Source organism: Xylocopa sonorina, chromosome 2 (genome assembly GCF_050948175.1).
Source record: "Xylocopa sonorina isolate GNS202 chromosome 2, iyXylSono1_principal, whole genome shotgun sequence".
NCBI classification, from domain to species: Eukaryota; Metazoa; Arthropoda; class Insecta; order Hymenoptera; family Apidae; genus Xylocopa; species Xylocopa sonorina.
This window is the reverse complement of record NC_135194.1, coordinates 14,882,520-14,904,884: the sequence shown is the minus strand read 5'-3', so window position 1 is coordinate 14,904,884 and position 22,365 is coordinate 14,882,520. Positions and strand designations below refer to the sequence as shown.

The window sequence follows — 22,365 nt, the reverse complement described above, 5'->3', positions numbered from 1 at the left end:
ACAACGTAAGTGCGTCAGCATTTGCGATTTATTTTATCAAAATATATAGTAATATCAAACGATAATAGTAATAATTACAACGAAGTATAATAAATATAATACTGCAGCGCAAGTATAATTGTAAGTTAAACATGTCCGTAGGAATACTCGATATTTATTCAGTTTGTTTTCACATTGCAGCAATCAGGTCCCTTATGGCTGTTCCGTTCGCTTTGCACAAAGCGGTGAATAAGTGCTTCTGATTTGTTTCCTGTTCGAGTTTCTTCGAGATCTCATGCGCTCTACTTGTAATTACAGCTGGCACGCCGGCTAATCGTGCAGCGTTGAAACCATAAGACTTGGGACAAGCTCCTTCGCTAAGTTTGTACAAAAATGTTACCGTTTCCTGAGATACTTCATCCTGTTCCTCGTTTTCTACCATGCAAGCCTATAAGAAGAAAATGAGAACATTTAAAGAAGATGGATAGAAGTAGAAAAAATTGAAAAGAAATTCGAAATTTAAGCAACTGGAAACATATAAAAGTTTTGCGCATTACCATATGGGCTAACGTAATATTCTTATTATTTTTGTAATCTTCCACCAAAGAATGATAGTGCGTCGAGAATAAAGTGCGACAGTTTAATTTTGTAAGTGCGTCCACAACTGCGGCGGCTATAGCAGTGCCGTCGTACGTCGACGTACCACGACCTGAAGGCATCGAACAATAATTTTATTAATATAATGATAACTTTACTGTTAAAAAAAATAACCAGAATAACCTGTTACCTAATTCATCCAACAAGACTAACGAGTATGGCGTAGCGTGCTGTAATATTGCAGCTGTTTCGCTTAACTCTACCAAGAAAGTACTCTGACCAGCCAGAATATCGTCATTTGCTCCCAGCCTTGTAAAGATACGATCTACTAATGTTAAACGACAGGAACTTGCAGGTACGTAACTTCCCTGCAAGATACGGAGTTTATATAATACTTCATTTTTTTCGACGGCTTGAAATGTTCCTCGATAAAATATCATCGTACAATTTGCGTCATTATACTAAGGAGGGCGACTTGCCGCATTAACGTGGATTTACCGCCCATATTCGGTCCAGTTAGAATCACGAAAGATGCATAATTTTCACTTCCCAGTAAAGTATCGTTCGGTATGAATGTGTCTGAAAGGATGCACGGATGTCTACCATCTCGAATATCAATAAATACCTATACAAATAACATATTATCGATAACAGTATCTTTCGCGTTATATTGCGAGTGTTAAAATAGTAAATTGCGCTAAATAAAAGTACCTTTCCATCTGAACCATCGTTAATCTCCGGTACACACATATCGCCGCTAAGAGCGTATTCAGCCAAGGAAATTAGGACGTCCAAGACGGATAATTTATAGACAGCCGTGCTCCACATGTCATACTTGTCGCTGAATTGTGCAAATATCCTTCTGTTCAAGTCTTTCAATACTTTATCCCTATGTTCCTCCGCATTTATTTGTTTGCTTAGAATCTCCTAGAAAAATTTTTTTAATTTAACGTTCCTTCTTTTTTGCTTTCTCGTAGCATTGTACCATTATCGAGAAAGATAAAACCTTGGTCTCTGCGGTATAATAGCGTTTAAATCCTTTTCTTTGGGACTGCAGCTCGTACCCAGAACCAATTTTCTTCACTTGAGAATCCGGAATCTCGATCTGATAACGCTTTCTATCCGACCCGTGGTACGTGACTTTCACGCCAAAGTGCTGCCTTTGCTTCTCGAGATACCGTTCCGCATCTTTCTTCACTTCGGCGAGTTCCATTAAAACGGAATCGTATTCAGTGTCGACTCCTTTTTTTGGTACGATACAACCTTGTTTCTTGGCTTCCTCGTGATCGAATGCAGTCTGTAACCATATACTAGAAAATTGTACCTCGCTTAACGGCTACTGCAAGACATTAATTACCTTGAAGTAGTCTAAAGATTCTCTTAACGAAGGAAATTCACCATCCGGTTCCACTTTTGTCGATTGACTTATTAACGTACTGTTGAAGCCTGGAAAACAGGTGTGCCTTTCAATTCCAATGGGTCAATTATAATTAACAATCGCAGATAATTAAGGCGACCTATCCAATTACCTTCGAACAATGCAACTATTTTCAATACGTCCTCGAATGCGCTCAAAGTGGTGGTAAAATCTACGATCTTTTTCTTTGAGTACGTATGACCCTCGAACATGATTGCTCTGCCATCGGGATGATTGTTCATTTTTGCTGGATTTCCTTGTGCATGAATTCTAAGATTTTACAATTTTCAGCATATTAAGAAATAATCGTAAGTCTCTTCTCAGCCTTAGATATCTTTTGATCTGTTAATAATAACTCGAACTCACTTGCTCAGCAACCTTTCGAGATCAGGAAGGCCTCCCAATATACTACGAGCATTTTGTACTATATCTACATGATCCATTAATTCTTGTATAGCTTCGTGACGCTCGATTATAACATCTTTACGGCAAGATGGTCTGCAGATCCATTCACGTAACAATCTACGACCAAATCAAATCAGTTAAAATACTTACTATAGAAAATTTATTATTTCATATATATATACCTCTTTCCAAATGCGGTACAACAACGATCTAATGTTTTCATTAGAGAGCCCTCGCCAAAAATTCTCAAGTTATTTATAGTGATAGCGTCTAGAACCTAATAATTGGAAATGTATAAATTATCCATGTATAAGTAGTTTCTGTAATTAAGTAATGCCTACAATTACCATGTTATTTGCGAATTTAGCGGTTGTAGACGTTTCGTTCGAAAAGTCTGGGGGCACGTATGATTTAAAACGTGCCTGTGCTAGTAATTGCTGTTCAAGCAGGTGGTCTTTAAGCAAGTACACGCATCCTCCCAAGGCATGCACCGCTAACTCTTTATCATCGGCTGGTGTTAAACCTAAACTATCGCCTAAATAAGAAATGATTATTAAATATCGATAAACAGTGAATTTATAAATTAAGTTTAAAGATATATACAGAATTACCCTGATTCAGATATGGTTGTAACCCTTCAGGCCATTGAAATTCAGAGCCCGGCTTTTTAAAATAATCTCCTTCGTGAAGATTCTATAAAAATGAAAATCACGAAGAATTTAAGTAAACGATAAAGGTTTTAAAATCCTGAAACAAAGACGTTAGTATATTTACTCTTAAAGTAGTTGAAGATGACCAAAACTGGGATTCGCGCAGAAGTGGTTCCTTAATACACGCCGCTAGAGCGTTATTTAAGATTTGTAATGTCTTTTGAGATAGATTACCACGTTCATATACAACCTAAAATGCATAATACTATTTAGAAGTACACTGAAAGATAAATTAAGATTTTTTTGTATACACATTTGTCGAATCTCACATGAACCGGTGGATAATGAGCAAGTAAAGTTAATATCCTAGAGTTACACCTATCATCTTCGAATTGCCCGAGATAAAAGTCTCCTATCGTAGTGTCCAAGAAACAGACACCGTATTGAGACGTGTTCGATCCAGCCGGGCATTTTTCAACCAGTGACAATAAATAATTAGAATTTGGCGTAGATGCCTCCACGTCCTGAGGTGTATATACTCTCGTGCCTCTGGAACTTATCTGACAAATCTCCCTTTTAACCACTTTATCAAATTTCGTTGGTCTAGTCACTAAAAGCAGTAAATAAAATTAGATTACGATTAATAATCATTATCAAATATATCAGATACACTTTTGGCACAATTACTTTTGCTACAACGTTGCGACATCATGTCTGGATTCTCCGTTTGTTCAACCCTAGCCACTTTGTATCCTCTCTCTATGAGACTCGCGGAGAAACGACCATAGCCGATCTCGGGAAATCCAGAGTGTGCGAATTCTCCTCTCATGTACGTTAGATTGAGCTCGTTAACACCGATCACAGCATCCATATGATACAGCTCGTAAAACTTTCCTACTTTAAAGAAGAGAACACAATCGTAATGTTTACTTTTCAATTCCCACCACTGTCTCATGGCTGGGGTTTGCTGATTCAAGAAATCCAGAGGAACATAGACGGTTTTCGGATCATAATCTGGATCGCTTGCCGGTTTTTTATTAATATCGCGTATTTTATTCGGCTGAAGGAAATCGTACTTCAAATGTGGCCAAGAATCCACAACATCGTTCGATCCTTGAGCTTGGTTTTGTTGCTGTGCTTTTGATTCCTTTTTATCCTATTTGAACAATGAACCGATTAAACAGTGCTCCTATGTATTAAACAAAATACAGCTATTTAAAAGCATAAGCTTACTTCTTTGATAGGTTTCTTTACCGGTGCCCTGTTCCCTTTCCTCCCACCAGCATTATTTAGTTTTCTTTTCTTCTACAATATTAAATAACTTCTATTAAATAATCACAGTGGAAATTTGCTATATCTAATGACTGATTACTCCTTTACCTCCGGTGTCTCTTCTTCGCTAGCAGTTGGAGGCTCGCTCTCACTGACTCCTTCAGATCCAGAATCAGACTCTTCTGATTCATCCGCTAGATCTATATCAAAGTAAGATCGAATGTTCTTATTTCGAATAAATAATTTCAAATGTATACACAGCGAAACCTAATGCAAACCAGGTTTAAACTCATCCCCAGAGTCTTCCCCAGATTCTTCATCAGGGATGATCAGTCTGCGTTTTTTTGGTTGCTGTATCTCACTTTCTTTCTTCTCTTCCTCCTCCTCATCCTCATCCTCATTCTCATAACTTCTTTTCCGATCCAGGACATTCTTATTTTCCTTTCCTTTGCATGGGCTTGGACCTACATGGAATATTAAATGTTACATCGTTTGCGTTACATTTGTTGAATAGTTCGAAGGTGTGCATCAGTAGTAACAAACAGAATATGAAATTTAAATTCCCAAATCCTTCGGTTATAATCGTAAACCGGTTCCTTATAAATTTCATTAAATCTACATTGATCCACTTTAAAACATGCCAGTAAAAAGTAACGTAAAATACGTCTTTTATCAAATGTTGGATCGTCAAACTGAATTAATTAATCACACGTGAATTGTTTTCGAAGCGTGTACCTTTGTTCCTTTGTCCCTTGGCCCTTTTCGGTGTCGTTGCTCCTTTATTGTCAGATATCGTTTTACTGTTCGGTACTTTGGGTGTCTTAGGCGAGGTAAAGTAATTATACAACGTATTAACTTTCGACATTGCGCAATCTTTAAGCGACAATTACAGTTTCACTAGAAATTCCGCCAATTCTTCTGTCGCGAATGATACTCTCTCGCGTGTAGATCGATTAAAATCCCGGGAAAACTCTGGCTTCCCTAAACGCATTCAAGCAGCGCTGCACGTTCTTAAAATCTGAATTTAACTAGGAAAATTCTAGCTCGTTTTGTTTTAATTAATAAGACGTTTTTATTGAAGCAACAAATACAGATACAATATATTTAATTAGCATAATTGAGAAAAGTATGTCATTTTTTTTATAATATTAATTACATATTTTAGTACTACTGGTTCATCCATTTAAGACGGAACCGTGCGCGTGAGAGTTCACAGAAGTTATCATTGTATTTTCTGTGAAACTGCACTTTAGAACCTGTGGCGCCATCTCTGTGAAAAGTGCTCAAACTGTTCGCACATCGTTATCGACAGCAAAGTGCACCTCTGAAGGACTAGTGGCGCCATCTCTGTGAAAAGTGCTCAAACTACTCGCTCAGCGTTATCGACAGCGAAGTGAACTACCGATCGACTGGTGGCGCCACCTGTTGGCAGAGTACTGGAACTAATTCTCGAGTAGTTTCAGCACTTCCCACAGAGATGGCGCCACGTGCAAAAATGTATCATGGTGGGGGTTAACTGGTAGTGACTAGTGCGTGAGCTCTCGCACACGCGAGTGTTATTCTCGCTGATGCACCTGTAATATGAAATCTACTTTGAAACTTCCCTAGAAGACTCTGTTTACTTTCAGTTGTCATTTATTAGTTGTAGTGGTAGGTCTGCGCCAGGAAAACAATAATGGCGTATTCGGTGAACATTTCTGTGGAGGCACCGATCGAGAATCAGATTCAGGAAATCACTTACGATGGCCAAGAAATTTATCAAGCGTACGTAATTTGCATTTTTAATGGGTTTTCTAATTAAATAAATAATATATTCTGCACTAAAATTAATATGAAATATATTTGTTATATGCTACATCTATAACCAGCCTTAAAATTACATTTTGTTTACATTTTGTAACATAACATGTTCTACGTTAATTAACCAGACTAATTAATGTCTTTTAGGCCCCTTACGTTGTCTGAAAACTTGGCGAAAATCGCGCAGAAAATCGACTTCAGTAAAACCAACGGCGAGGACATCAAAAAGGAAGCCGAGGGTGGTGAGAAGAGCGAGGAAGAGACCAAAGATGCAGCATCTTTTCAGTCCTCTTTATGGCCATGGGACAGTGTTAGAAATAAGCTAAGGTGGCATATAAAGTTGAATGATTTAAGAACAACTTTGCCTTGTATTAAAGAACTAACAAGTATTAATTAAATGAAACTATTTACAGGAACGGCTTGACAGAGGTATGCGTGTTAGCCGATGTTCTTGCGATAGCAAAAGAGAAACACTACATGGTTCTTGATCCAGTGCCGCAAGACCCAGCAGAAGTGAAACCGATGATACAGGTGTATGCCAGGAAGAAAGCGTTAGCTGGAGCAGCTTCTGTTATCATGATGGGTGCCGACAGATTGAAGAACTGTCAGAACGAGTTGGCCAGGAATAGATCGACGCCGGATTTTCATATCGAATTGTTAAGACTGAGACAAAACTGGCGTTTAAAGAAAGTTTCCAATTCTATCATCGGTGATCTTAGTTATAGAACTGGTCTGTAATTATTGCTGGTATATTTCGACTGCTATTTAAATACTGAGACTTAGATAAACTTTGTGAATGTTTCCAGCGGGATCCAAGTTTCCTCAGACTGGTATGTTTGAAGTCACAAAGGCCGAGGAAGAAGAGAAGAGTACAAACAGTCCTCCTGCGTCTCCAAGTGCTGGTACTAATAACGTGTCCGGGCAAGGTCATCCTCCGAACTCGAAAGCCTCGGCATTGAGAGTTACTATCCCTAGCGAACTACAAGGCGTTGCTTACATAGAAGTGCTATGTCAGAAGGGTAAGTGTAAGTGTATAGTCGCTGGAACCGATATAATGTGCTCATGAATTATTACTTCAAGTGAAAATAGTTGGTACGTGTGTTTGGTGCATGTAGCGGTACTAGAAATCTTGTTTGCTTTTCCTTTATAGACCAAGAAGATCTGTGCAGTGCAAATATTAGTCTGCTTAATAACAGTGCGCACAGTTCCAATGCAGATATGCACTGGCAGCAAAAATTAGAGGCTGCACAGAACGTTCTCTTCTGTAAAGAATTATTCAGTCAATTGGCGAGAGAAGCAGTACATTTGCGGGCGCCTATACCGCACATGGTCGTAGGGAATCAAATAATGGCAACGGTGATTTTTTTGGCAAAGACTTTTTAAGCGCTCGATTCTTGAAAGAAGTTTCGTAACTGTAAGATTCATTTACAATTTTAGGTGTTGCCTGGAATTCAGTTGATCATAGGACTTTGTCACAGTACGGGTAACGATAAGAAACCAGCCGCTCCTCCTCCTCACAAAAGCGACCACGATCATGTATTGGAACATTCCTTGCATCAACTTCTACGCGAGGTTCATCACAAGAATACTCATCATCCGTTTCCACATCCGTCTTCGGGTCCTCTGGGACCCAGTAAGCGAAGATGTTTAGCCGGACCAACAGCAGCCGACAGATACGAGCTATTGGAAATGACGAAAAGTCAAACGCTTTTGGAGCAAATTATCCAACAGGCGCAACATTACTTTATGCGATTGCGTACCGAGTACGTATTGGACACGATAGCGAAAGAAGTGAAGGATCCTTTGATCGTTTCTCATTGGAACGCGTTGAACTCTCCTACTCAGTCTTGCGTAAAGATTAACATTTTAACGCACGGATATGATAACGTTTATCGGACGTCATTGGTTGTTCATATAGGAGAGAAATCTCTGAAGTGCGTTTGCCGAGACGGCAGAGTGATGCATATGAGTTACGAACCTCAAGAACTACGGGACCTAATATTTTGTCAAGTAATTATATTTCTTTTTTCTCATATTTTATTTTAATTCTTTATGGTGCCGTGTAACTAATCCGATTAATATTGGTGTTATTATAGATTTATCAGCACCAAATAACAGCAGTACAAGCATTAGCGAAACGTATGGATTGGCATTTTTTAGCCAACAGCTCGCATCTTGGTTTAGGCGCGGTGGAACCTTTGGGAAATGCTAGCAGTTGTATTTTAGCTTCGCCAATAGGCGATAGGTATTTATCAATCTTCTATTATCGTTAAACACTTACATGTATATATTTATCTAAAACAATTGTTGCACTTTTAGAATGATAGCTGTTAGATGTGAACCACAAACGGGAGTACAAGTTTCTATAGCTCATTCTCCTAGGAAAGACTTCTTCCCAGGGCAATTAGTAAGAGAGAGAAAGTGGGAAAATTTAGGCGGTTCATTCAAAGAGGTTCGATGGGATAAAATGGAGGGGAAGAACTTTTTAAATAAAATGGAATTACTTATGGCTTCCTTAACGAGCTCCTAAATGTCATCGGTGACTAATTACTAATTAGTAATTAGCAATTCAATTGTTCCACAGGATGAAAACACGTCAGATCGATCACGTGCTCCGATCTACACACCTTTTATTGTAATAACGGAACGATAGATGAATTTATTCGAATGATATTTCATGACTGTGATTCATTTTGCGTTTCAATTCTTTACTTTTTTCTTAATAAAAAGAATGGATTAAAATATTTATATATCAATTCATCCTGTGGTATTTGTTATTTGGATTAGAGAGGATCACAATTAAATATATCTTTAGTTGTACACAAATGGGTTTTATTTGGACGACATACGAAATGCAATACGAATCGAGTAATAAATCACGAGATGGTAAGTGAAACACAATGCCAAATATACAAATGTATATTGAACACCTAAATTACAACTATTATGTAGTGGATCTTATATACATACAAAAACTACTGAACAATTCCTTATAATATTATCATCATTTGTATAACATATTTTCTTTTTTTTTTTTGAATAACTTCTTTTTTTTATGTAAGGTGCGGATTGATGCACAAATTTACTCTTCTTCTTTGATAGAACATGTACATTATATATGCATACATACATACATTCTTACATATGTACATTCACGCACAATTTAGACTTATTTCATTTTTGTAATACAGGAGGATGAGATATTGTACATTAAGGTACAATTAGATTGTGTATCGAAACATTGTCGCGTTCTGCGTTCTACAATCGTTTCGATGGGTTTAAGGGACGGACTAGCAGCTTGACCAAAAGATTCTGTGCTAGAACGTATCATTGCGTAGTTCGATGAACGTTTGCAATAATTTTGTTAAAATGGGATTGAATTATATGAACATGTAGTATGTGAAAAATATTCTATTCGAAAGGTAAATAATATTTATACAGTCAATTTCCCTACTCATTTTGGTCAAGTGTAGAAATTCATTTAGTTCTAAAATATTCTGAATCCGTACAAATACAGTCCTGATCGTTATCGGTTTTTCCTTTAGCGCTATTAAAATAATATGAATTCTTATATATGATGTATATCGGAGTAGTGAACAATCTCTTTATGATCTAATACCTAAGGAAAAAAAAAAGTTTCATCGTTCTGTTGATGTCCATTTCTGTCAAACACAACTATGTTTTAACTTTATCATTCTTCCCTTCATTGTCTTGAAAAGCAGTGAGCTATACTTTGAGCTCTACCTCCCGCTACTTTGAATGCAAGCGTTGTTGTTATCATCAAGACAACATAAGCGGATAATGTGGTTGCTACATAAGCCTGATATACATTTAACAGGGTCATACATGACACAAACAAGTGTGAGGCAACAACCCAAATAACTTGCCCCCAATTCTTCCTATCCAGAGCAGCGAAAAATACGACACCCCAAAATGTATGCAGTAAGATGAAGCAAAGAGTTGTGGCTGCTGATATAACGAAGAAATACTCTGTGCCTTGTCTGAGTCCCATCGTTCCTGGCCCGACAGCATCCGCCAGGACATTAACTAGCGCGAAGGCACCGCTCATAAAACCAAAACCAAGGCCGCAAACGTATGCAAAGACGTGTCTGCTATCTGCGACATGTGTTGTTGTCACTTTATCTAATCCCCTCTCTGCTTTCCTTAATACCCAGTACAAAAGGTATCTATGTAAAAGTAACAAGAAAAGTATTTAGAAATGTAACAAATATTAAGAATATTATGGTTTAACCCTTGTATATTGAATTTATTAAGAATGATACAATAAGAACAAGTATGTATGTTATAATTTAAACAGTATAGAGCGCTTTTCACCATACACTGTCGTAGTTATAAAAAAATGACAAGTTGCTTAATTTTTATTTCGAGTCTGATAAATTTGAACAGTATACAAGGGTTAACAGAGAAAGTGATTCGATGTTTGTTTAAATTACCTGAATGCTTCCTGGAACAGTACCGAAAATACGAGTCCAAATGCGAGGTGATTCTGTAGCGGCACTACGGCATACCAAAGCACCGATGATAATAACAAAGAAATCAGCCAAAAGAAGGCACTGGCTATTAGTATGATAATTCTGATGGGTTCTGCCGCTACGGTGAACGTAAACATGGCTAATGGCGGGCCAAATGCCAGAAAGGCACAACCGAAAAAATCCATAACTGTCATTTTTACCGCGGACAGTGCCAAATCACTTAGTGTTTTCAGACAGGCTGATCGAACTTCTTTGTAATGCTAAATGGTACTCATAACCTCTCGTAGCCTTAACACGGCTCTATCTATAGTTCTTGGGGAGCACATTTATTTCTTTCAATGCTTATAGAGACACGGCGAACAGCAATAATAACGGAATTTCGATGAAATGAATCAGTACGGTGTTGAAATCGCTTGGCACAAGGTACGCGGAGTCTTCCTCAAAAATGTAAACTTCTCGATAGAGAAATTCGATACATCGATAGTCGATCGAGGCTGCAGATTACACCAGTGATTATGCTGGCCTCTACACACTATATACGACATGTTTAGGGCCGAATTAAGCGCGCTATCTGAAAAAAGACTCTATCACCACTTCAATTAACATTGTATTGTACATATTATCATCAATAAATCATTGTTCAATCATAGTTAATTGTTTAATTATTTAATAACCTGTACAGCAATCCTACAATAACCAATCCAGATCCTTAAACGAGGGAAACTCGTAAAAAATAGTCCCGATCATGATAAAATTGCTTCTAAATTCGAATATTGGCGCTTGGCAACCTAGAATATCATCAATTCCTGGAAACGATGTGACGTCACTTCCGGGATGTGACGTCACTTCCGGTAAAGGGCAAAATGCGAATACCTCCTCGCATATTATGTTCTCCTGATACAAAGTCCAATTCTGGACCCAGATTTTTCGATTCTCAGAATTCCTGGAATTCTCGATGACGTCATTTCCAGGAAGTGGCACGTTCGGATACCTCCTCACTACTTATGTTCTCCTGATACAATCTCAATTTTTCGACCGAAAATCTGAAAATTCGACTTTGTATCAGGAGAACATGATGTCACAGGATGTATCGGCAATTCCAGGAATTCTCGATGACGTCATTTCCAAGAAGTGGCACTTTAGGATACCTCCTATGACGTCATGTTCCCCTGATACATTGCCGATTTTTCGACCAAGAATCTGAAAATCCGACTTTGTATCAGGAGAACATAAGTGGCGAGGAGGTATGCGCGCCACTTCTAGGAAAATGACGTCACTTCCAGGAATCGCCGAAATTCCTGGAATTCTCGATGACGTCATTTCCAAGAAGTGGCACTATTCGGATACCTCCTATGACGTCATGTTCTCCTGATACAAAGTCGGATTTTCGAGACTTTGTTCGAAAAATCGGCAATGTATCAGGAGAACATGACGTCATAGGAGGTATCCTAAAGTGCCACTTCTTGGAAATGACGTCATCGAGAATTCCTGGAATTGCCGATACCTCCTGTGACGTCATGTTCTCCTGATACAAAGTCGGATTTTCAGATTTTCGGTCGAAAAATTGGGAATGTATCAGGAGAACATAAGTAGTGAGGAGGTATCCGAACGTGCCACTTCCTGGAAATGACGTCATAGAGAATTCCGAGAATTCTGAGAATCGAAAAATCTGGGTCCAGAATTGGACTTTGTATCAGGAGAACATAATATGCGAGGAGGTATTCGCATTTTGCCCTTTACCGGAAGTGACGTCACATCCCGGAAGTGACGTCACATCGTTTCCAAGAATTGATGATATTCTAGATGGTTAGGATAATTTTATCATGATCGGGACTATATTTTACGAGTTTTCCTCGTTTAAGGATTTGGATTGGTTATTGTAGGATTGCTGTACAGGTTATCAAATGATTAAACAATTAATTATGTTTGGCTAACGGTTTATTGAGACTTTTTAACAGTATACAGAAGTGTTCTTACAGCCTAATTGTTATTAACATTCTTATAAATCGATTTGCAATACATCTTACAGATAATTCGTTATGAATTTCGAATCCCATGAGCTGCATAAATCAACCACATTTGAATTCGAAAATGTAGTACTTAAAGTTTGTAGTAGATGTCGTACGCTGCTTGTTCCAGATGCTTGCCAGTCTTCAATTTATTATACAAAGTCTTTTTATTTCTTCTATATTGTATCTGAAATAAAAAAAGAGACGTAGAATGCAATACACAAACAACAATGCGTGTCTTGGCAAACGTTCACGAATTATTTCGATAACACTTTTCTAATGAGGACTACCTTAATTAGTTAACAGACTGTAGAACTATAAGTAAAGATTATCACTCTACCAGGAAGATACGAATGCAAATTTCAAGCAACTCTGTCGCGTAGAACAGTTTAAGTAAAAGAACGCCACGATCTGCTACGACGAAAATGATTGAATCACTTCCATTTTTAAATGCACGGAAAACTTACGCGAAAGAAGGGTTCTCCGTATCCGCATGACGCCACTGTCGACATCGATTATAGTCCTACGAAATGATCGAGTTCTCGTGCACTTTCTTCTCAGCATTGTGTGTATACATCCGCTCAGCTGTTCTGGTCAGAAGCGATCACGGCTCGTCTGATTGCACAAATCCTCGAAGCTGTAGGGTTTATTTTTAGTACGTGTGCCATGTCGTTTCTCTACGATCCTCGTGGATTTTTGCTGCGTAAGAGCACGTTAATCGCTCTCTGATTCGGACAACAGGAGAAAACCCGTTCGCCCGTCTGACTGACAGACATCGCTCGCCCATTCACCACGGTTAGAAGAAAATTTCACATCAATCCGGGATCGATGCTCGCCTCAAATTAACGCTCAACTTCGACCGTAACACAGTGGAAAGACCAACCATGAAGAGAACACACTCGAACGTATTCCGTGACATTTATTACCAGCCGTACAATGATTGCACCCGGATGAAGCTTTACTCCAGCAGCAAAGGTATGGTCGCGCGATGTTTTCGAACGAATATGTAATAACATAGAGAGCTGTAACAGTACTACCGACGAGAACGTTTGTTAATTATCGAAGATCGAGTAACGTGTTAATACAGATTAAAAAAAAAGAAAACGTGGTTTATGCAACATAAAGATTTTTCTAAATACGTTTCTTGTAAAGATATAGGGAGCAGACTCTTTAAAATTTTCTCTCTAAATCAGCTTTTAAATTTTCTATATTACAGCAAGCCTTCAAATGATGCAACGTATGGCATTGTTAAAGAGACTGAAAGTCCATAACGGCTGTGTTAACTCTGTTTGTTGGAATGCTTCTGGAGAGTTGATATTGTCTGGTAGCGATGATCAACACCTTGTTCTTACAAATGCACACAATTACGAGGTAAGTGTTCATTACCACTAATCCTTATTTTTGTACATTTAGTCAAAGCATATGAAACAATCAATCTCCATGGATTGTATGATAATAGAATTAGGTTTTTCTCCTTCCTTTTCTTTTTTTTTTTAACAATATATTATTAATAATTTTCAGCTCTAAGTAAATGAATACGTTAATTCAATTCAGCTATATACATATATATTAATTTTATTTATATGCATCGGTCTTGTAAAATTCTGTGCCAAGGTTATTTATATTTTCACCCTTGACAAAGCAGTTTAAGATATTCGCACACATGGTTGTTAACATCTTCTCTTTTGCTTTTTCTAGTAATTCTTACTTACCGACAAATGTATCACATATCATTCCACTTACATCATTTCAATCTGATAGTGATAGAGCTTGATATAGTAATCTAATATAATTACAACATCACACTTTTATAAATACATTACAAATGTGCTTACACATTGCAGAATGAAATTGCTTTTTATACATCAGTTTGGTATCTGTGTAAATCTTTCTGTTATCATAGATTTATCAGAAATCTATTCTGTAAGATCAAGCAGGTAGTAGTTTCTATCGAGAAGTATGGATGACTTGTAGGAAATTACATTGGCAGTATACCTTTTTCAAGGAGATATCGTGGATAGTTTAATTCTATTCAAGGTCTAGCGTGCGTTGATGTAGATAGATAGGTGGAAGCTTTGCCAAATGAACAAAAAGCTTTGCGTGTAACGCGTGTAACGCGTCTGCTAATTTTATCATCGGTAACCATCAATCTAGAGCTATCTAACTTAATTAAATAGAATTAGCGGTTTTACACGTATTTAAATTGGTCTCTTCATTCACGCGGGCCGCTCTCGTCTCGCTTGATCATTTACCCCGTTGAGAGTCGCATGAACGGAGGACGGTATATAAAAAATAAAAGGAGCGAAGCAAAAGGGAGATTGCATCAGAGACATCAACGACAAAAACCTTTCACTTTTTCATTACAGGTATTAACCGACTATAAAACCAGTCACAGAGCGAATATATTCAGCGCAAAGTTTCTGCCCAACAGCGGCGATCATCGAGTAGTTTCTTGCAGCGGAGACGGGATTATTTTGTATACAGGTGAAGAGCCGACGGTCTTTAATTAGGCGTCACGTTGATTCTAAACACGATTCGCTAACAGAGAAACTTCGACGCTTGCAGATTTAATGAGAAGAACGAAAACATTTCACAATCAGTTTAATTGCCATGTCGGTACCACTTACGAAATAGCGACGATACCCGGTGAACCGCATAATTTCTTAAGCTGTGGCGAAGACGGCACCGTGAGATGGTTCGATCTTAGAATAAAGGACAAGTGCAATGCCTCGAGATGTACGGAGGATGTGTTAATTTCATGCGAGAGAGCTATAACCGCTCTGTCCGTGAACCTTACTTCACCCCATCAAATAGCCATAGGTTGTTCGGATAGTACCGTTAGAATATTAGATAGAAGAACCCTTGGAACACCAGCCACTGGTAATTTTGATGTTCCGTGTAACGAAAATAGAGCTTTTCAATTGCAGTAAGCGTAGCAAAACGGACGAAAGTTAGTATCAAATCATTTTTCAGGATGGACAGACACGCCTGGAGCAGTGAAGGCCTTGTGTACTTTCACTGTTCCGGAGTTTGAGGGGAATTCTTATAGAATTACGTCTTTGAATTACAGTCCAGACGGGCAGGATGTTCTCGTTAGTTATAGCAGCGATCATCTTTATCTGTTCAACGTGAAGGTAGAGAAGAAAGCACATACCCCTTTTTACATAAGAGCACAGTACATGTATCATTTATTCAGCCACGAAATATCGATCGTTTTATTTAGGACCAAGCTAGTGTACAGTTAAGGAAAGATGTCGCGATTAGAAAGGGAGACAGTAAGAAGCAAAAGTTACGCTCGACCCTACCGGTGCGTAGATTAAGACTTAGAGGCGATTGGTCCGACACTGGTCCAGACGCTCGACCTGAATGTGAGAGCGGTCGACGCAGCGGCACAGGTACATATATTCGAAAATTGAATACCAACTTTTATCAGGAGTCAACTGTTTGATAAAGAATTCGTTATGTGGCGAAAAAAATTCGTCAACTTTGAATATCAGAACAGGATGAAGGTAGAGTGAATTGACGTCAGTGCAGCGTCATCGACCACTAGTAGTTGATGCTCAATTGACGTCAATGTATCGCCGTCAACCATTAAACTGTTAAGTGCGTGACAAATTGAATTTGAAAGTTATTCTTCTTTTTATCGAATAGCGAAGCACGTCACGCTATATTGATTTTTTTGTTATATACAATTAACCAGATTGAAACAAGATTTCACGTAAAAAATGTCACTCGTAATTTTTTATACTCTTTTACAACCCCGTCGCATAATTCTTTATATCTCTAAAGTCTACAAATATTTTTATTGATTTCCACATCGCGAAATAACGTGTTATACATTCATTTCATTGTGATTCAGAAATTGCTCAAGCCAGACCCGTTCTTCACACCTCGTTGATGCAGAGAATGACAGACGTTCTAAGCAGAATGTTAAATGATCCGGCCACTAGAGCCGCGTTATGCGGTGGCGGTGAGGATAGTTTAGAAGGCGTGATCGATCAACAAGAGAACGCTCAAAATAGCAACGAGAGTGTCGCGGAATCTAGCGAGGAAAGACGAGACAACGAAACTGAAACAGTTCAAAAAGCTTTGACTCAGGCTAATCAAGGGACAGGTAGTTAATTATATATCTCATTCGAAGCTCTTTAACTCTTCGCCAGATCGTCAAAACCATGAGTCGGGAATTCGTAGCTGTTTCAGAGCAACAAGTAGACAGACTGGAAGGTCCGAGTACCAGTGGTACGCAAAATAACACTGGAGCTAGTTGCTTTGCGAAAGCGGAAGGGGAAACGGCATCCAGTGAAACTATGCCTTCGAATCGAACGGCTGACGAGGGTTCGTCAGCCGATCACAACTCACATGTTCCTATGGAAACTGAATCTAGTCAAATAGAAACGCAAATGTGTTCTGTTCAACCGTGTTCATCTCATACTATGGATAAGACCAGTGACGTACCGGAAGATGATCAAAGTAGCAACGATGATTCTCCTTGTAGCAGTATGGAGAACAAACAGGAGGGTCACATGATGGAGAACCTTCAAGATAGACTAACCAAAATGAGAGTCGGGTTTCTCGAAAAGTACGACACGCTTAAAACGAGTTAAACCGATATCCCGATCGAACATTTCTATTTATGTACGTTCATTATTTGCAGGCACGGCAGTGAGCCTGCTGTAAGTTTAACTTATACAGATAAAAGTTCGACAAGCGCAACGATATCTCTTGGTGTAGCCGATGAAATGATTCGTGACGGTTATCACGCGGGTAAGTGAATTATTAGTTTCCTAATCGGTTGATCAATTTCCGTGCGATTTATTTCGAATGTTATGTTACACCGAACAGGACCATCCGGAAGCAGTGGAACATTTTCTGGCAGAAGTCATGACAAACGTTTAAGATATAGTGATACACAAGAAAGTAAGCATTATTGTTGAAGATGAGAAAACTGTACGAAGTTTTTCACCAAATTGCGTGAATATTTTCCACGCGTTGTTTGATTGGGCGACGCGATTGTAAACAGATATATCTTTTAGAGAAATCAAAAAATCGTGCCTTATTTTTTCCACAGAGACTGATGAAAGCGCTTTTATCGATAGCGATGATGAAGATACACAATCAGGAGAAAGGTATGACACGGCATTTGATATTTTTGTTATTGGAACGTAATATATGCAGAGAATACGTATTGATCCCTTCCGATAATTTAGATTAGAAGATTCAATGGAAACAGAAATGGACGAGGCCATGGGTGACACGCGATCGCGTCGGGGATCAGCAAGCTTCGATAAGACATGCGTAACGGAGCTTCGTGTGAAACAGAAATACATGGGGCACCGTAACGCTAGGTATACCGTCGTTATTTTTACAACGATAACTTTAATCTGGTGGTCTTCAACTATTAACGCAATTTACGGATAATAAGAATGTCACGAAACCTTAAGAAGGCTTTACATACGAGGGTGCATATACATAATACACGATTAAATCTTGTGACTAAATGATTAACAATGATTCGTCGCAATCGAAAACTCTTTAATCGGCTAAATGTTTGGTGATAATCAACAATGGTGAATGTCATGGAGAACGTTAGTGGAATTTTTTGTTGATACACCAATTCTATTCGGCGAGTTTGGTATTCCTTGAGTATGTCTTACCCTCGTGTACGTAATACGTTAACTTTTCACATTCAATGCGTATACTCTGCTCTTCCTAGCCAGAAACTTCCTACTTATTAGTTTTTAATTCTTCAGGATGTTAGAATATATTTTAACTGTATCACGGTAAAGTGTAAATATCATTGAATGTTCAACAGTTAGTTAGGATAGTTAGGCTAAGGAGGGTGGAACGTATGAAATAACGTTTGAGCATCTTAATCGGAAACCAACACTATTGGACTCACTTTCTAATTCCGAAAAAGCCTTCGGACGGTGTTGGGCCATTTCGGGCAAGACCGCCGTGTTATCTGATCAATTTGGTCTTCCCCTGGTTGACTCTAGTTTCTTTAGGACCATGATCAAGGAGGCGAACTTCTGGGGCAACGATTTCGTCATGTCCGGTAGTGATTGCGGCCACGTGTTCATTTGGGAAAAAGATACCGCGAGGTTATGCATGCTGCTGGAAGCGGATCAGCATGTCGTTAATTGCTTGCAACCGCACCCGTACCTCCCATTATTGGCCACAGCGGGCATTGATTACGACGTTAAACTTTGGGCGCCAATAAACGAGGAATCTAGCTTCGATGAGAAGTTCGCCGAAGATGTAAGTTTCTGTGCAACTTGTAGCTTCGATTCTGAACTTGGCTCAATAAAAGTCAGCAGAAGTGGGGCGCTTAAGATCACGTTTGTCGAGCAGTTAAGTAGTTGAGAACTTGATTACTTGGTAGCAAGTATCATTATCAAAGACAGAATCAAAGCTTCTAACAGCACATTATTCATTATTAAACACACACAGTATGGTGAAATACAAATATAACTTGTTGATAACGCGTGTATTTACAGCTGAAAAAGAGGAACGCAGTCATGTTGGAAGAGACGAAAGACACCATGACTGTACCGGCTGTTTTTATGATCAGAATGCTGGCATGTCTCAATCAGATACGCAGAGGTAGTGAAAATTCATAATAATACCTTCCCAAGACCTCCCGATAGATATACAACACACTAGTACGATCAACGTAACTAAGAGTAATATATACTGAAGAAATCCGGCTGCTTTTCCCGTTTAACGTGCAGGTATCGGAGTAAATAACGGTGTTCAAAGATTTTATCTGACTGCTATTCCTGTTTTCCAATTTGTGAATTTGTCTATAGCTTTTACAATCCCACCATTTCGACCATAAATCGTCATCATACTTTATTCTCTTTCTTTATATATTTTTTTAAAGAAGTTATATAAACACGTTTGTATAGAAAAACAAGGTGTATGTTTGCTTCGAAACTCCGTGTCGCATACACACGGAGTTTAAAAAGCAAAAAAGTAAGGAAAAAAAAGAGAAAAGGTTATGGAAGAAAACAAAGTAAAGTACAAAGTCTTAGCTTATCATTCCTAAGCCTTAGAGGCCAAGTAGAAAAATAAAATAAAAGTGAACGTAAACGATAAATAAAAGTTTTGTAATTTTTTATGCAGACAAAAAGTGGTTTTCGTATGTATCGTAGTAAACGAGAGGGGAGAGAGTTATCGAGAGAAAGGGAAATATCGATTAAACATGAGCATGTAATGTCGTATCGGTATTTTACCACTTCAAATTATTGTAGCGATGAAAATAAAGTTTTTAATCAAAATGCAATATATTTTTAATATATGTATGTACCAGGAAATGTGTGTTTCTAATGCCGGATGTTTTTCTTTTTTTTCTACTATTGTACACTTATCGTCCGACAATGAACAATTAAAATCGCGTTCCTTTACTTCAGGATAAAGTTATAAACAGTATTAATTCTTTGCATTGTAGCAAACGAACTAAGTCACGGTACGGACAGGTATTACACGTAATATGAACTATTATCTATATATATTCCTCTTTTTTTTCAATATTAGATTACAGTACTAGCGAGCACGCAATATTTATCGAACGATATTATGCAACATCCCTGACTATTTCTTTCTTCATACGTCCATCAGCGGTCATCCATTATAGATAATCTCATTCAATTATTCTAATCAAAGAAAAAGAAAAAAAACCTGTATCGAACCTATTTGTGAAGTGTTATGCTCTCGTGAATGCTGCATATGTTCGTGCATATTAAATATTTTAATTCATTTATTTTACTTCTCATATAACATCGTCTTCTTCTTCACTCATAGGGTAAAATTATTTTCAAAGTACTGCTGTACAGTACGTAACTTTGTCCGATTCGAACAATCATTATGTTCGAATACCTTCGTCTTTTGTTTTTTTTCATTCGTGCGAGTAGTGGATGGAACAGAAAAGAGTATTTGATAGAACGCGGCGTTTAGCACACCAGCGAACAAAGTAGCCTATTGTTAGATCGGTTCTCCACTGGTTAGAACGAGATACTACAGACTATTTCCGCTTCTTTTGTAGGACGCGGCCGGAACAGGAGGAGGAGCGGCGACGAGACCGGCGAATTACGAGGTGGCTAAGCTGTTTCCGGCGATACTGCCGGCTGTGAGTATTCGAGGATCCCAACAGAGAGCACATGACTTCAACACGAGGCGACTTTTATCAACGCTTCGTCAACGCTGATTAGAATTCGTGTCCTATCCCCCGCTCCCCTATCCCGGAACGAAAGTACCATGCGAGAGAAGAAGAAAGCAAAAAAAAAAGAAAATCAATCCGTATATTTATGATTTATCGTTGCGAGAGTGATTCACGATTAATTGTAAGGGCATTTAATCAGATAAGCTTTTTGCGTATCGTGTCATTATCGCGGCCAGAGATAAGTCGAGTTTCTTTACCACTTCTTTTTTTCCTGCTACTTCGTTTCTTCCGATTGTATCTATAGAACGTGATTCTTCAAACGTGTATCAATTTAACACGTATTGGTTTTCGAGTTGGAATGTGTGAAGTTGTTTCATTTAGACGGGGAAATACGTGTCGCCCGGAAACCGAACTGATCGATGGCCTCATTTTCTGTAGGTCTAGTACTAGAGTACGCGTTAACTTTCAATGGAGTCGATCAGTTTGGTTTTCGAATGATTCTACAGAGTGTTAAATATTTTGGGTATTTTGTACGAGATTTTAGGATCAGGTTCGGTTCCGCAAGGTGGAGCAATATTGTTATTTAGGATGCAAGTAAAGTGCACTTTTCGATTAACCACATATCACACTTGCCTATCGATGATGTCGCGCTGTTACATTTTAGCGGTAATCAATCAGAAATGCACTTTATTCGTCCCTCTGTTAAATGAGCCTTAGAATGCACAATAAGGTGGTGTGTAATATATATACATACATATATATATATAAATACCTTGTTCCATTTAAGAGCTCGAACCTTGACATTTTATTTCCCCGCCAAAATAAACGTCTTTGTATTTTCGAACTTTTCGAAACGGCCACGCGCGTACATTTAAATTTAGCTTTCCGTATCGTTCTTCTTGTTGCTGTTAAATTTAATGCGCGAATGCTTTTCCGCGCGCTTGTTTCTTTTCTTTTTTTTTTCTAATCGTTTCCTTCATTTCCCCTTCATTTTCTGTGTGATGAATTAACGAAGCTTAACTTGAGAGTTTAACCGGTTCCACGAGGCAATTCATCGAGATTAGAGAATGTAGCGTTCGCTAAGTTTGTAGATTCGTTCGTCGAATTCGACGATTTAGGAACGCTTGCGACTTAGAGACGCCTACAGAGTCTGTATGCTCGTTCTTATAGAGTGTCTTAGGCATTTCAACGAAGTTTACCAGGAAGGGAGTACGTCGTTGTAGGATATCATGATGTATCGATTAAAGACGATTTATTTATAATAAAAATCCTAAAGAACGCAAACAGCTTCGTGTATTTAATACATCTTGGTGTCCTCCAGAAATGTTTTCCTCGCTTTTCGTAATTGTCGATAATCATTTCTGATTAAAGAAAGAAAGTGGATAGGTACTGACGACGTATGCGGAAATAATGAAACGAAGTGCGAAGTTCGTTCAACAACAGAGTCTAATTTAATAACAAAATATGAACGTTTCATTTGTAATAAAATTAACCGTAATCGTAATTAATCGTAATCTAAATAATAATAATAATAATAATGATAATAAAAATAATGGTAGTAAAATAATAACTATGGCGATAT

General features: G+C 38.2%; 4 protein-coding genes across 8 annotated transcripts in view; 2 read left to right on the top strand and 2 right to left on the bottom strand.

Annotated features, from left to right (window-relative positions):
• Positions 1-11,098, bottom strand: part of Aph-1 (gamma-secretase subunit Aph-1) — a 54,169-nt gene extending 43,071 nt beyond the window's left edge. The window contains exons 1-2 of one of the 2 annotated variants that reach the window (XR_013103087.1): positions 10,575-11,098; positions 9,310-10,307 (exon numbers count right to left, since the gene is read on the bottom strand). Coding sequence is in view for 1 of the 2 variants with exons in the window: in XM_076910140.1 (XP_076766255.1) it covers positions 9,824-10,307; positions 10,575-10,807 (717 nt within the window). In the remaining variant the exon portion in view is untranslated. Of the gene's footprint in view, positions 1-9,023; positions 10,308-10,574 lie in introns of those variants that run through there. The other variant, XM_076910140.1, reaches the window with a different exon arrangement.
• Msh6 (DNA mismatch repair protein Msh6) lies at positions 80-5,320 on the bottom strand. The gene is made up of 19 exons (XM_076910058.1): positions 5,056-5,320; positions 4,599-4,784; positions 4,429-4,520; positions 4,282-4,353; positions 3,736-4,204; positions 3,378-3,658; positions 3,173-3,298; positions 3,010-3,091; positions 2,746-2,933; positions 2,581-2,675; positions 2,360-2,515; positions 2,106-2,263; positions 1,934-2,022; positions 1,583-1,873; positions 1,288-1,503; positions 1,022-1,201; positions 767-944; positions 537-688; positions 80-427 (listed from the first exon to the last, which is right to left on the bottom strand). Exons 1-19 carry the CDS (start codon positions 5,183-5,185, stop codon positions 170-172), a joined length of 3,399 nt encoding a protein of 1,132 aa, XP_076766173.1. The 5' UTR covers positions 5,186-5,320; the 3' UTR covers positions 80-169.
• Positions 5,943-8,948, top strand: Med17 (mediator complex subunit 17). Of its 2 annotated transcripts, none has more exons than XM_076910072.1 (8): positions 5,943-6,084; positions 6,268-6,447; positions 6,534-6,850; positions 6,927-7,145; positions 7,271-7,476; positions 7,558-8,130; positions 8,217-8,365; positions 8,440-8,947. In XM_076910072.1, exons 1-8 carry the CDS (start codon positions 5,996-5,998, stop codon positions 8,648-8,650), a joined length of 1,944 nt encoding a protein of 647 aa, XP_076766187.1. In that variant the 5' UTR covers positions 5,943-5,995; the 3' UTR covers positions 8,651-8,947. The 2 variants fall into 2 exon arrangements, with proteins under 2 accessions (XP_076766187.1, XP_076766188.1); XM_076910073.1 differs by having other exon boundaries at positions 5,976-6,084; positions 6,927-7,139; positions 8,440-8,948.
• Positions 11,099-13,192: 2,094 nt separating the features above from the next.
• On the top strand, positions 13,193-22,067 carry LOC143433170 (DDB1- and CUL4-associated factor 6). Of its 3 annotated transcripts, none has more exons than XR_013103099.1 (15): positions 13,193-13,597; positions 13,839-13,993; positions 14,989-15,106; positions 15,188-15,502; positions 15,596-15,756; positions 15,846-16,017; positions 16,482-16,736; positions 16,814-17,201; positions 17,277-17,386; positions 17,465-17,539; positions 17,691-17,748; positions 17,830-17,967; positions 18,619-18,880; positions 19,120-19,353; positions 20,667-22,067. XR_013103099.1 is itself a non-coding variant. In XM_076910328.1 (15 exons), exons 1-15 carry the CDS (start codon positions 13,507-13,509, stop codon positions 20,723-20,725), a joined length of 2,463 nt encoding a protein of 820 aa, XP_076766443.1. In that variant the 5' UTR covers positions 13,193-13,506; the 3' UTR covers positions 20,726-22,067. The 3 variants fall into 3 exon arrangements, 2 of the variants coding, with proteins under 2 accessions (XP_076766443.1, XP_076766444.1); XM_076910328.1 differs by having other exon boundaries at positions 19,120-19,225; XM_076910329.1 differs by having other exon boundaries at positions 13,195-13,597; positions 18,628-18,880; positions 19,120-19,225.
• The last annotated feature ends 298 nt before the right edge of the window (positions 22,068-22,365 follow it).